The sequence below is a fragment of the Helianthus annuus genome, chromosome 14, assembly GCF_002127325.2.
Source record: "Helianthus annuus cultivar XRQ/B chromosome 14, HanXRQr2.0-SUNRISE, whole genome shotgun sequence".
Lineage (NCBI taxonomy): Eukaryota > Viridiplantae > Streptophyta > Magnoliopsida > Asterales > Asteraceae > Helianthus > Helianthus annuus.
In genome coordinates, this window is record NC_035446.2 from 52,879,804 (window position 1) to 52,893,400 (window position 13,597).

General features: G+C 39.1%; 1 protein-coding gene across 1 annotated transcript; it reads right to left on the reverse strand.

Moving 5' to 3' along the window:
• Nucleotides 1-1,522: 1,522 nt before the first annotated feature.
• On the reverse strand, nt 1,523-7,279 carry LOC118486478. The gene is made up of 4 exons (XM_035982956.1): nt 6,661-7,279; nt 5,623-6,231; nt 4,826-5,577; nt 1,523-1,558 (listed from the first exon to the last, which is right to left on the reverse strand). Exons 1-4 carry the CDS (start codon nt 7,277-7,279, stop codon nt 1,523-1,525), a joined length of 2,016 nt encoding a protein of 671 aa, XP_035838849.1.
• Between the last annotated feature and the right edge of the window lie 6,318 nt (nt 7,280-13,597).

Here is a 13,597-nt window from a genome sequence, read left to right on the forward strand (position 1 = left end):
GGGCTTAGTCCATTTTAACATTGTATTTGGGCTTAGCCCATTTTATTTATTAAAGTGGGCTTATTTAAGTGTTTATTGGAATGGGCCTTTGCCCATGTATTTATGATGTTGGGCCTAGCCCAATGTTTATGTTATTTAAGCCCATCATTTATTGTCTTAGCCCAATATAAATTTTAAAGGCCTAATTTCATATTCTTGCAACTTAATAATCTTCTACTAGTTATGCTAATAACTTTTATAATCACACTTAGTGTTATTTTCATTGTTAAACTTTCCGGTCTTTCGTTGTCGTCAATATATATGATGTGTCTAAAATTTATTTTATTTTTAGACTAGTCGTAATGATCGGCTAATATAACTTTTGTGTCGAAATTGTCCGTTTCGCCGACGAAGCATAAAGTGTCGTCCGATGTTTGCCGTCCGTTTTCCGTCATTCGAGGTTCGCTCCATGTATTATGGTATCACATAAATGTGTTTTAAGTGCTCGCGAAGGTTCGCGACTATCGTCCTATTTGTGAATATTTACTAAGTTTTCGGATATAGTGTGTGTGCATATTTTTTTTGTATGTAATGTATTTAGTATTTTGGTAGGTATCTTCCTAATACTAATACATAAAAATGCAAGTAATATACACCAAGTAAAGTATTTAAACTATATAAGTTTTACCAAAAATTATACTTACATATACTTATTATTTTACCCATTTAACATAGTAAAAAAAAATATGTGTTTATAAAAATACTTAGAGGTTTAGGGCTTAACCATTTTATTAAAACCTCCTTAATGACGATTAACATCACTAATCGCGTTTAACCCTTTTAATCACCCTGTTAATTACAATTTAATCGTATTAGATTTTTAGAAAATTTTGAAATAGTTTCCCCTAAACTATAGCGTTTTCCACGTTTATTAAACGTATCATTAATCATGTTTAAAATCATTTCCAATTTACCATCAACATCAATTCACTAATCTCAACAATTTACAACATTAAATAAACAATTTCTATCACTTATTTCCTTAAATCATGAGCACTTATATATATAAATTTTCTAAAAAAAAAATCCAAGACTTCTATGTCTAGAAATCCAAGACTTTTTAAGTGTGGTTTTCATAACCATTTCTTAAATCACTTGTTATTTATTTATTTATTTTTTTTTTTTGAAATTACATTTACTAGTTCTTAATCACCATGTTTAGGTCATTAAATCCTTATTCTTTCAAGTTTAAACACACATATATATAAAGCTCATGGATTTAAGGGTGATGATCTTTCTTGATTTAAACATCTAGTTGTTTAAATCATATTTTTTTAGTCAAGTATAACAAGATCATCACTTATTTAAGTTACTACACTAAATAAACAACATGATCATCATAATCTCATGACTAACATCCTACTCTAATATAAACTAACATGATCATACAACTTATTTAACTCTAAAACACATAATAATCACATAATACTTCATGGTTAGTAAGTTGTTTAAGTTTTGTTTAGGGTTTTAAGTTAAATTTTTCTTAATCCTCAAGATGATCAACAAGTACTTTTGTAATCTATATGTAATAACAAACTTAAAAATGATAAGTTAGTGGCTTACAACTTTGCAAGTGTCTTTAAGAGGATGATTTAGACGAGATTAAGCTTCAACCAAAGCCCTAAGTGTTCTCCATGCTTACACCTTGTTTAAATGATCTTGTAAAGGTTTGATTTAAGTGAAAATGTGGTGTAAAATGGTGTCTAGGGGTGTTCTTGTTTTGGCCGATCACAAAAGGGGGAAAAGGAACGTGATTTTGTATTTCTTGATGTGTTGTAGGAAAGTTAGGAAAATGATGAAGTAAAAGTAGTTTATAATGTTTAAATATATATTTTTTTGTCAAGACATAATCTTTCACCTTACCTAGCATCATCATAATCCCTAGTATATGAAGGGGGTATGGACGATGGGGACATGGTATGGTGGTGATTGTTTACTATTTTTTTTTTTTTTTATAAATTTTAAGCATATAAAACATGTGCACAAATTATTAAATGGCTAGATATTTTAGTAATTAGTTTAGTTAGGATAATTAGGGTGTTAATGATAGTTTAAGGTATTAATAAAGTCTAAATAGTTTACTACTTTAGTGGGTATAGGTTTTGGATGGTAAAAATACCGCTAGTTCGCTCACCGGTTCAATATCGGGTGATATACAAAAGTTGTAGTATAATACCGGGAGCTATGGTTTTACTTTACCATTGATGCTATGGCGTTTACTCAAGCCATTTGCGGCGCCAAAATATCGCTAACTAGTTCGCTAGATGATTCGTTTAGGCGGTTGGATGGTAGAAATATAATTTATTCGCCTATCGGCTCGAGTTTGGATAGTGTGTGAAGGTTGCGGCGTGACACCGGGAGTAAATGTTTCGAGTATCCCATTGATATCCCTAAGCTTATTTATGATGTAAAATGTTATTTACAAGTTCTACGGACATTAAAATGCTGAACTTTAGTGCCGCAGACATTTTATTCGGTTACAGTTTAGCGCAGAACGAACACTTTAAAAAAATATATATATACACTTTTTTTTTTTTTAAGTCTATATGTTTTATCCTTTAGTGCCCCTAGTTAGGGGTTTTTACTTATATCCCAACTATACTATTTTTTTTTTCATGTCATTCGTTGCTCGTTCGGACAGTTTCGGAACTGGCTGGCATGACTAGTGTGCTCAGGTGAATAGTATTTTCAGCATTACGCCAACATATTAGGACATAGTTTGCGGTTTTCTCGCGCCATAGCGATTGTGTTAATATTGTTTAGCATTTTTAACCACGTCCTATGATTGCTAGACTTTGTACGACCTAATCATGCAATAATTAAATCGTAAAGAGGGAAATTAAATGTTAAACCAAGTGTTTAAGTTGTACGGAATTACCATTATTTTTGCCAGTTGTCACATTCTCCCCCCGTTAGAAGAATTTCGTCCCGAAATTCGAGTCGTGCTACCGGTTGTAGGGGGGTCTGGAAACAGGTGAGGGTACTTGGATTTCATTTGATCTTCACGTTCCCACGTATATTCGGGACCGTGACGCGAGTTCCAACGAACTTTAACTAGCCTCCTACGATTCCTGCGTGTCTTGTGGACCTTCCAGTCCGTAACCTCAACAGGTTCCTCAGTAAATTGAAGTTTTTCGTTGACGTGTATCTCATCTGCTGGAATGACAACCGTCTCTTGTGTAGGACTTTTCTTGAGATTTGACACGTGAAACGTGTTGTGTACATTGCTCAGTTCTTCTGGTAGTTCTAACTTGTATGCAACAGTTCCGATCTTTTCCAGGATTTTGAAGGGTCCAATGTAACGTGGGTTCAACTTTCCACGTTTACCAAATCTTACTACGCCCTTCCAAGGCGAGACTTTTAACAATACCATGTCTCCGACCTCGAAAGCTAAAGGTTTGCGTCGTTTGTCGGCGTAGCTCTTTTGTCTATCGCGAGCCATCTTGATACGGTCTCGTATCTGCATGATCTTGTCTGAGGTTTCTTGTACCCAATCCGGACCAATGAGTTGTTTATCCCCAGTCTCCGCCCAACATAGCGGGGACCGACACTTTCGCCCATATAATGCTTCAAACGGGGCGGCCTTGATGCTAGTGTGATAACTATTATTGTACGAGAACTCCACTAAGGGCAAGTGAGTATCCCAGTTTCCACCCAAATCCATCACACAAGCACGTAACATGTCCTCCAAAGTTTGTATCGTTCGTTCACTTTGGCCGTCCGTTTGAGGGTGAAAGGCCGTACTAAGATTCAGTTGGGATCCAAATGCCTTTTGGAATGATTGCCATATCCTAGACACAAATCGACCATCTCGGTCTGATATAATAGAAATAGGCACTCCATGTCGTGCCACAATCTCCTTGAGATATATTTCGGCCAGTTTCCTAGTGCTATCCTTCTCACTGATCGGTAGAAAATGTGCGGACTTTGTAAGTCGATCTACAATTACCCAAATCATATCATGGCCTTTTGAGGTTCGGGGTAACTTAGTAATGAAGTCCATTGAGATTTGTTCCCATTTCCATACGGGAATTTCAGGTTGTTGGAGCAACCCTGAAGGCTTTTGATATTCCGCCTTAACCTTAGCGCAGGTAAGGCATCTACCGACATAAGCAGCAATGTCGCTTTTAAGCTTAGGCCACCAATAAAATTCTTTTAAATCTTGGTACATCTTATCCGAACCCGGATGTATAGAGTACCTTGACTTGTGTGCTTCGTCCAAGATAATTGTTCGTAGTTCGCCAAAGAACGGGACCCAAATTCGTCCCATAAAGTACAGTGTTCCATCCTCCTATGGCACCAATTGTGCCTCCATTCCTTGTAAGGATTCGGCTGGTATATTTTTTGGTTTAAGCGCCTCTTGTTGAGCATCGTGAATCCGAGAAGTGAGATCATTATGTATGGTCATCTCCAAGGCTCGCACCCTTAGAGGTTTAATACGTTCCTTGCGGCTCAGGGCATCCGCCACAACGTTCGCCTTGCCCGGATGATACTTTATCTCACAATCATAATCGTTCAATAACTCGACCCATCGTCGTTGCCGCATATTTAAATCTTTCTGATCGAATATGTGCTGCAAACTCTTGTGGTCTGTGAAGATTGTACAACGAGTACCATATAAGTAGTGACGCCAGATCTTTAACGCGAATACCACTGCACCTAGCTCCAGATCGTGCGTGGTATAATTTTTCTCATGCACCTTTAATTGACGAGACGCGTACGCAATGACTTTGTCCCGTTGCATCAACACGCAACCAAGACCTTGACGCGATGCATCACAATAAACCATGAAGTCATCGGTACCGTCGGGTAAGGCCAAAATAGGCGCGTCACAAAGTTTATCCTTCAGCAGTTGAAACGCCGCCTGTTGTTTCTTGCCCCAATCAAATTTCTTGTCTTTTTGCGTTAGGGACGTTAGCGGTTGAGCAACTTTTGAAAAGTTCTCTATGAATCGTCTATAATAGCCCGCTAATCCCAGAAACTGTCGTATCTCAGTAGGGGTTCTAGGCGCTTCCCAATTCTTAATTGCCTCAATCTTTGCTGGGTCGACGTGAATTCCCTTCTCATTTACCACATGACCTAGGAATTGAACCTCGCGAATCCAAAATTCGCACTTCGAAAACTTTGCATACAGTTGTTCCTTTCTCAAGAGTTCCAAAATAGCTCGCAAATGTTGCTCGTGTTCCTCCTTGGTTCGCGAGTATATTAGGATATCATCGATAAACACAATCACAAACTTGTCCAAATACGGCTTACACACACGGTTCATGAGGTCCATGAACACCGCTGGTGCATTGGTTAAGCCGAACGGCATAACAAGAAACTCGTAATGTCCGTAACGAGTCCTAAAAGCCGTTTTGGGGATACTTTCTTCCTGTATTCTCAACTGATGGTAACCCGATCTCAGATCGATCTTGGAGTAGTAGCTGGAACCTTGTAGTTGATCGAATAAGTCGTCGATTCTCGGTAAGGGATATCGGTTCTTGATGGTCAGCTTGTTTAACTCCCTATAATCAATGCACATGCGAAAGCTGCCGTCTTTCTTTTTAACAAATAATACCGGAGCTCCCCAAGGTGAGAAACTCGGTCTAATAAATCCTTTATCTAGCAGCTCTTGCAGCTGAGTAGATAACTCCTGCATTTCAGACGGAGCTAACCGATATGGTGATTTCGCCACTGGTGCCGCTCCTGGCATTAAATCAATTCGGAACTCCACTTGACGTTGCGGAGGTAGTCCAGGCAAGTCTTCTGGAAAGACTTCTGGAAATTCTTTCACGACTGGGATGTCTTCTAGCCTCGGCTCTTTGGTTTCCTTGTCAACTACGTGGGCGAGGAAGGCTATATAGCCTTTTCGAAGACACTTTTGCGCCTTCATGCAATTTATGATCCGTAGAGGCGTCCCGCGTTTCTCCCCATGGATTATAAGTGTTTCTTCATTCGGCAGTGGGATGCGGATGCTCTTTTCGTGACAAACCACTTCTGCCCGATTGTCGGATAACCAATCCATTCCAACAACCGCGTCAAAGCTACCCAGATCAACAGGTAAAAGGTCGATAGAAAATTTTCGCTCCCCAAGCTCGAGTGTACAACCCTTAATAACCTCATCCGCTTCGACCAATTTTCCATTCGCCAATTCTATAGAATACGGGACGTCTAGTTTACTCGACTCTAGACCAAGTAGGTTCTTAAATTCTATAGATATAAAACTAAAGTCGGCGCCAGTGTCAAACAGAATGGATGCAAAGTGTTGGTTTATAGGGAACGTACCCGTAACTACGTTCGGGTCCTGTCGCGCTTCACGTGCTCCAATCGTGAAGACTCTTCCACGGGCTTGATTTTCTTTAGGACAATCCTTCAAAAAGTGCCCTAAGTCTCCGCAGCCAAAACAACCTTGGCCTCGTCCATTACCATTTCTACCTTGGTTGTTGTTGTTATTGTTTCCGCCCTGATTGTTGTTGTTGTTTCCTCCTCGGTTTATATTTCTTCCTCCAGTTCCTACCCAACATGTTTCTTTGTTGTGCCCTTCCTTTCCACATTTGTCACACTTAGCTCTTGGACATCGACCATTGTGGTGAAACTTGCACTTATCACACTTAGGCTTGGAACCCAAATACCCTTTACCACTAGCCTCATTAGTGGCTCCATAAGCTTTAGTACCACGAGTTGGGTTCACTTCCCTTCGTTTGTTCGCATTCCAGTTGTCGTTGTTTGCTTGAGTGCCTTTCTTTAAGTTTGAAAACTTTCTCTTGTTGCCGCTTGAAGACTCCACATGAGTCTCTTTTTTGTTAGAGCCTGGCTTTGAAAACTTGTCTAAACGAAGAGCCTCCTCGGTGAGGGCGACAGCCAAGTCGATTGCCTCGCTGATTGTAGGGGGCTTGGAAGAAGTAACCATGCTCAGAATCTCAGGAGCAAGTCCCCAGATGAACCTCTCAATCCGCTTAAACTCAGGTTCCACCAAGTAGGGAACAACCCTTGACAAGTCGTGGAAGCGTTGTATGTATCCAGCGATATCAGATCCGATCATTCTTAAATTCCAAAACTCGGTCTCAAGTTTCTGAATCTCTGCCCTAGAACAATACTTCTTTCTCATTAGTTCCTTCAGCTCGTCCCAACTCATAGCATACGCAACAGTTTCTCCTTTAGTCTGAACCTGAAGGTTCCACCATGAGAGTGCTCCGTCCAAGAACAACCCGGAAATGTAGGTGACCCTTTGTTTAGGAAGACATTTGCTCATTCTCATAACTGAGTCAGTCTTCTCGGCCCAACGTACAAATGCTACGGCACCTCCTGTGCCGTCGAAGTTCAGAGGTTTGCAGTCCAAAAAACTGCTTGTACGTGCAACCGGCAGGGGGATTGTTTCCTGATGTACCACCGCTTTGCTCGGAGCGGTTGGCTTCGTACTGCGCAATAGCCTGAGAGATGCGCTCATTCAGTTCAACTTCTATTCTCGGTAGGGGGTTTGTGTTGATACTTCGCCTCGGCGGCATTGTCTTCTAATAAGAAACGTCAAGGAAGATTAGACAAATACTTTTAACTAAATATGTGTCTACTAAGGTGTATATGCGTATAAATAATAGATAAATAATCATCGCATCATCCAAACATGCAATCACATAAACAATACATGCACATGTGTAAGCAACAATGCATAATAAAGAAATAAACTACTGAGCTTTCATATATTAGACAACTTGATACATCGTTTTGTAGAAGAAAACAAAAGGACTCGAGGCTACACAACCCCGGTCGTACAAGTTCATAATACACAAAAGTAGTAAGTCTTTTTCTTCTACATTGGTCTTCCAAAAATCTTCAAGTGTCTTCAGCTCATACTAGGTCTTCATATGTACATAAAAGTGGGTCTGCAACTCCCAAACAAAAGTATCTGCAATAATCACCTAAGGAGTAAGAGGGTTGGGGTGTGGTGAAGGATAGATCAAGCGGAGAAGATGGGCACACTCATCCTCCTGCTCGTAGACACTGCGAGAGAGGGCACTGACTTACTGTTGGAGCACTAAGTCAAGCGCTCGAACAGAAAAGTCAGGGTCGGCAGGTGCAGTATGGTGTGGTGGTGGAGGGTAGGCTGGTGATGGCGGTGGCTAACAATTTTTTTTTGTTTGTTTAGTTGACTAGTCTCAACCGACTCGTGATATAAATCGAATGCTAGGTGTGAACAAATACGTGTGATCTTCCGGTGTCGTAGGGTGTTATAGTACCACCCCGGCTAGTGTTCTACCAGATAGAACTTAAGATTTTTGAATAGATAGTGATCATTAGCTTGACCCACAGAGCCCATCAGGATTTCCATGCACTACAAGTTGTTATTACGTGGGCCCCCGAAATAATAAATTGCCTTGCATGGTCACCCTAATGTTCTCTCGTTCAGAGCAGATGATCAGATCGAGGGGGGGGGGGGACACTACTGTTTTCATACCTTCAACATAGAAGGGACCTTCATGATGGTCTACGTGCTAACATGTCACACCCCCAAAAATCCACACGCGGAGAACCACCGCTTGGAGGCGTGACAAGACCAGGATCAAGCCACCAATCATATTGAACATGCATTTAATATTAAGTAAAATAAATGAAAACCATCCATTCAATACAAAAGGTGATCAAACAAATCATCGTTTCAAAATGTAGCGGAAGCATAGTAAATAAACCAGTAGTAGTTAACAGTTCTAAGTGTCATAATAGTTTAACAGAAAAGTCACGATCCTTGTCCACAACGACCCGCTTCTCCAGTGCAAGCTCCAAGTACCTAACGATCTGCAAGGCATGTAACAGAATGATCAACAAACTAGTTGAGCGAGTTCACAGAAAGTAAATGCGTAATAGTAAGTTCGTTTGTAACAGGTGGCTCTACTGGGCCGATTGTATGTTCTATTGGTGGTGGTGTTCCACGTTACTGGTGGTGGTGTTCCACGTTACTGGTGGTGGTGTTCCACGTTACTGGTGGTGGTGTTCCACGTTACTGGTGGTGGTGTTCCACGTTACTGGTGGTGGTGTTCCACGTTACTGGTGGTGGTGTTCCACGTTACTGGTGGTGGTGTTCCACGTTACTGGTGGTGGTGTTCCACGTTGTATAACCACTAGACTACTCGTAACTATAGGTATCCTTCACAACCGAGGATAGTAAAGTGGTAGTCTAGTCATAGTGTCAATAGAGTATCTAATCAACCTTTCAATCCCATTCCCAACACCCCGGGAATCCCATGCCTTGGTAAGAGTGTGAACTCACCTTGGTTTGCTCGGTATGCTATGTTATGTGCTCACAAGTAATTAATCAAGTCCTATTGTATGCACGTATAACAAATCAGTTCACGTTCGAGATGATACGCATGTAATCTAATGTCGTATGGTACTTAACAGCCAATATCATGTATCAATCATGTATCACGTAACAGTTAGCCCATTCACACAATTCACGTAATTCGTACGAACAGTTACAGGATCATACACCTCTCAAAACTCAGGCAAGTATGGGGGGGGGGTCTCCCCTGTTCAAAACTTGGGTAACACATGATATATCATACTTCGGACATACAGCACACAAACTCGGTCGCATTAACTTAATATACTGGACCATTTGATTTTCATCAAATGAACTTGACCCATCACATATTATAAACAAACTCGGTCCAATTTAAAGTGTGATTAAATTCGGACCTTATAAGCTTGATTAAACTCGGATCACCAAGGCCCAAACAAATGAAACTCGGACCATGGGAAACACTTAAACTCGGACATACATGGGGGTTTAAACTCGGACAACTCAACAACACTAAACTCGGACCACATGCACACTAAAATAAACTCGGTTAGCACATGCATATAAAGAAACTCGGACCATTGATATTCATTTAAACTCAATCCATGTAACATACATTAAACTCGGACCTACACCTCTAACATTAAACTCGGTCCTCATCAAATCATTAAACTCGGTGTACATGTGAGCATTATATTCGGACATGTTTGATCCCCTTAAACTCGTACAAGTGATTATCATTTAAACTCGGGCAATAATCATTTCATTATACTCGGCCCAATTAAACTCATTATACTCGGACAAGGGTTGAGATTAAACTCGGACCATAACATTTGAATAAACTCGGACAGAAGGGTCCAATTATACTCGGACTCAATGCTATCCTATTAAACTCGGACAACATTAAGCACATTAATAAACTCAGGCAACTAAATCAATCATTCATACGATTATTCAAGTCTAACGTGATTGAATCAGTTACGTTTTCATACGGCTCAAAACCCTAATTCATACATTTTCACAGTGAACTGTTCAATTATCAATCAACAATTCTACATATCTTGCATCTTAATCACCAACCAATGATTCCACATCAATTACACCCATTTCACAACAATCAACCATCAATCAATCACAGAATGATCATATGAAAACTAGGGTTTGCACATATTACAAGAACCAAGGATTTATGAAATCAAATAATCAATTAGGTTTACAAGTATTACAATAATCATAAACGATTACCTTGAATGATTCTAGAGAAAGAGAGGAATCAAACTTGTGATGCCTTGCCAATGATTTGGTGATGATGATTGCTAGAGGATTAGAGAGGTGAAAGCACGTGTTTTTGTTTTGTGTGCAAATGATTAGAGAAATGAGATTAGGGTTAAGTATTTAGGATTTCACTAATTACCATCTACATCCCTAAGTATTATAATTTACAAATGCACACCATCTCATAACTGTTTCATAGTTCTACCACCAAGTTCACACATTTGACAAATTTCACAAATAACCAAACAACTATGCACAATCAAATAATCAAAACGTATATAATTTCATGGTAACCGAATGTGCAATTAAACTACTAGTTAATACATGATTGTGCAATAAATACGAAAACGAATCTTGGAAATTCGAGTTGTCACATTATCCCCAACTTGAAAGAAATTTCGTCCCGAAATTTGGTACGCACTCACTGAGGAAGCTAGATAAGTTACATCGTTCACTGGTTTTCCTGGGGTGTCACATAACATCTGTTGTCATTACTCGCGAAATGGCACCACGTTAGACGAAGTATAAATAAAGACAATTTGTAGCAATAGTAGCTGGAGGGGCACCTTCAAGATGAGTACTTCACCTTCCTGGTCTGGACAAGAGTGTCGTTAATCATGATTCGTAAAAGCCACAGGGACCTCGCCCCACAAATAGAGTTGTTGTCCGAGGTTGCCTCCTCCGCCTCGTCATCATCACTATCGAAGTCTGGCATTTTCCACATTCAATGGAAGAACAACCATCTTCTACGACATCAAGCTTAAGGTCTCACTTAGTAACTACATTCGCCATAAGCTCCGCAATAAATGCGAGGTCGATATTCTCACCGCGCGAGTCAAGAACAACAATAGAATTTGAAGTCGAAGGTATTTCATTTTCGGCAAAATATTCCGTACAACATGCATATATATATATATATATCATTAAATAATAACATTACTTATTATATATGTATGGGGAAAGTAAATGTAGCATATCACATGTGATCACATTGTCCTTGTGCGTTTCAGTTCTAATTCGGCAAGTCTATCCCGTATAGACTATGCCCCAATTAATGTCCTCGCATTGTTTTCTTGAGAAGAGTTTTGTTATCGGACCTTGGTGCTTTTGTATATGCAATGAAAAACATTTTACAAACACAAAATGTTTTCGTGGGAGGATCCTAGTGATTGTAGACTAGACTCGAGAAGGAATCCTGGTTCACTACAATCGAAGCTCTGATACCAATCTGTCACACCCGCTCATTAGCGGAAGCGCGCGGTGTGAACTTGATTAGTTCTCATTGCATACGATATAAGTAAACAACTACATGAATAAAAACATACGATGTTCATCCATTTACATAGTAAAATATTACACATCATAAGTTTGTTTAAAATGCCAAACGACAAAAGTTATAAGTTTTACAAAAGACGAGTTCAACATAAGTTTAAAACATAAGGCTTTGCATCCTATATCTCATTGAAGATGAGATATATGGACCAAACCCTTCAAAAGGGATGACATCGATGACTTGTAATCCAAAAGCTTCATAATAAACACCAGCACCCAAGTTCCATTAGTTTCCTGAAATACATGTGAGTTTGAAAACATCAACAAAAGTTGAGCGAGTTCATGCGTTTTATGTGTAATGCGCATCAAATGAATCTCAAAAACATTTGAAAGTTTAGTTTATAAGTAGGTATGTAAAGCGTCTATGAACATGTTGATCATTAATGTTTTGCAAGGACATTAATATATGTGACGACATAGGAGGTACTCAACCCGCGTAGGCAATTTAAGTGTCGAACTCTCGACGATGGACACAACAGCACTCTAGTGGTCACCCTTGGACCGTGAGTGGGGCTCGCCCGTACCCATTAGATCTAACCTTTGTTCCTTGGTCCTCAAAAGGATTAATGGCACCTCAGTTTCAGCCTATGCTCACATGATCTAAGAGTTCATTCCATAACTTAATCATACCTATGTTTGACATGTATTTCCCCCCGAAAGTTGTAAACCAAAACGTTAAAAGAAAAGGGGGACATGAACTCACTGTATTGCGTCCAGCAATAAGCTCTAGCAACCGTGTTCCGTAAGCGTGAGTCAACCTACAAGGGTTCTAACTCATTAGACACGTCGGTCTTTCCTAGACCTTGTACTCGTTGTTCATCTTGAACGTTTATTATTTTCATATAGTTTTTGGAACACTTGTATATTTTTAGTAGTATGTTGGCACTTGTTTCATATGTATACCTTGGTTCATGACTTTATATTTGTTACACAAATATAAGTGTAAAGAGTGTTAAAAAAATATTTATTTTTAACGTCAAAATACGTTGTCGTATGTATACAACCTTAGTGAGGGAGTACACTTCAACAAGTGTATGTGTGTATATCGTCATGTACTAGAGTCCTTTATACATATACCGTATGTATACTTGTATTTGTGTGCTTTATACATGTACGTGTACTGTATTTATACGTGTAGGTATCCCGTATTATACGTGTAGGTATACCGTATTTATACGTGTAGGTATACCGTATTATACGTGTAGGTATATTGTATTATACGTGTAGGTATACCGTATTTAGAATGTATTTTTATAATATATATTTATATAAAAAAAATATACATGTATTATATATATTTTTTTTTACCTTGGGCTTAGCCCACCATTTAGTGTTTTTGGGCTTGGCTCATACATTTAGTCATTGGGCCTTAGTCCATGACTTTAAGTTAGTGGGCTTAGTCCATTTTAACATTGTATTTGGGCTTAGCCCATTTTATTTATTAAAGTGGGCTTATTTAAGTGTTTATTGGAATGGGCCTTTGCCCATGTATTTATGATGTTGGGCCTAGCCCAATGTTTATGTTATTTAAGCCCATCATTTATTGTCTTAGCCCAATATAAATTTTAAAGGCCTAATTTCATATTCTTGCAACTTAATAATCTTCTACTAGTTATGCTAATAACTTTTATAATCACACTTAGTGTTATTTTCATTGTTAAACTTTCCGGTCTTTCG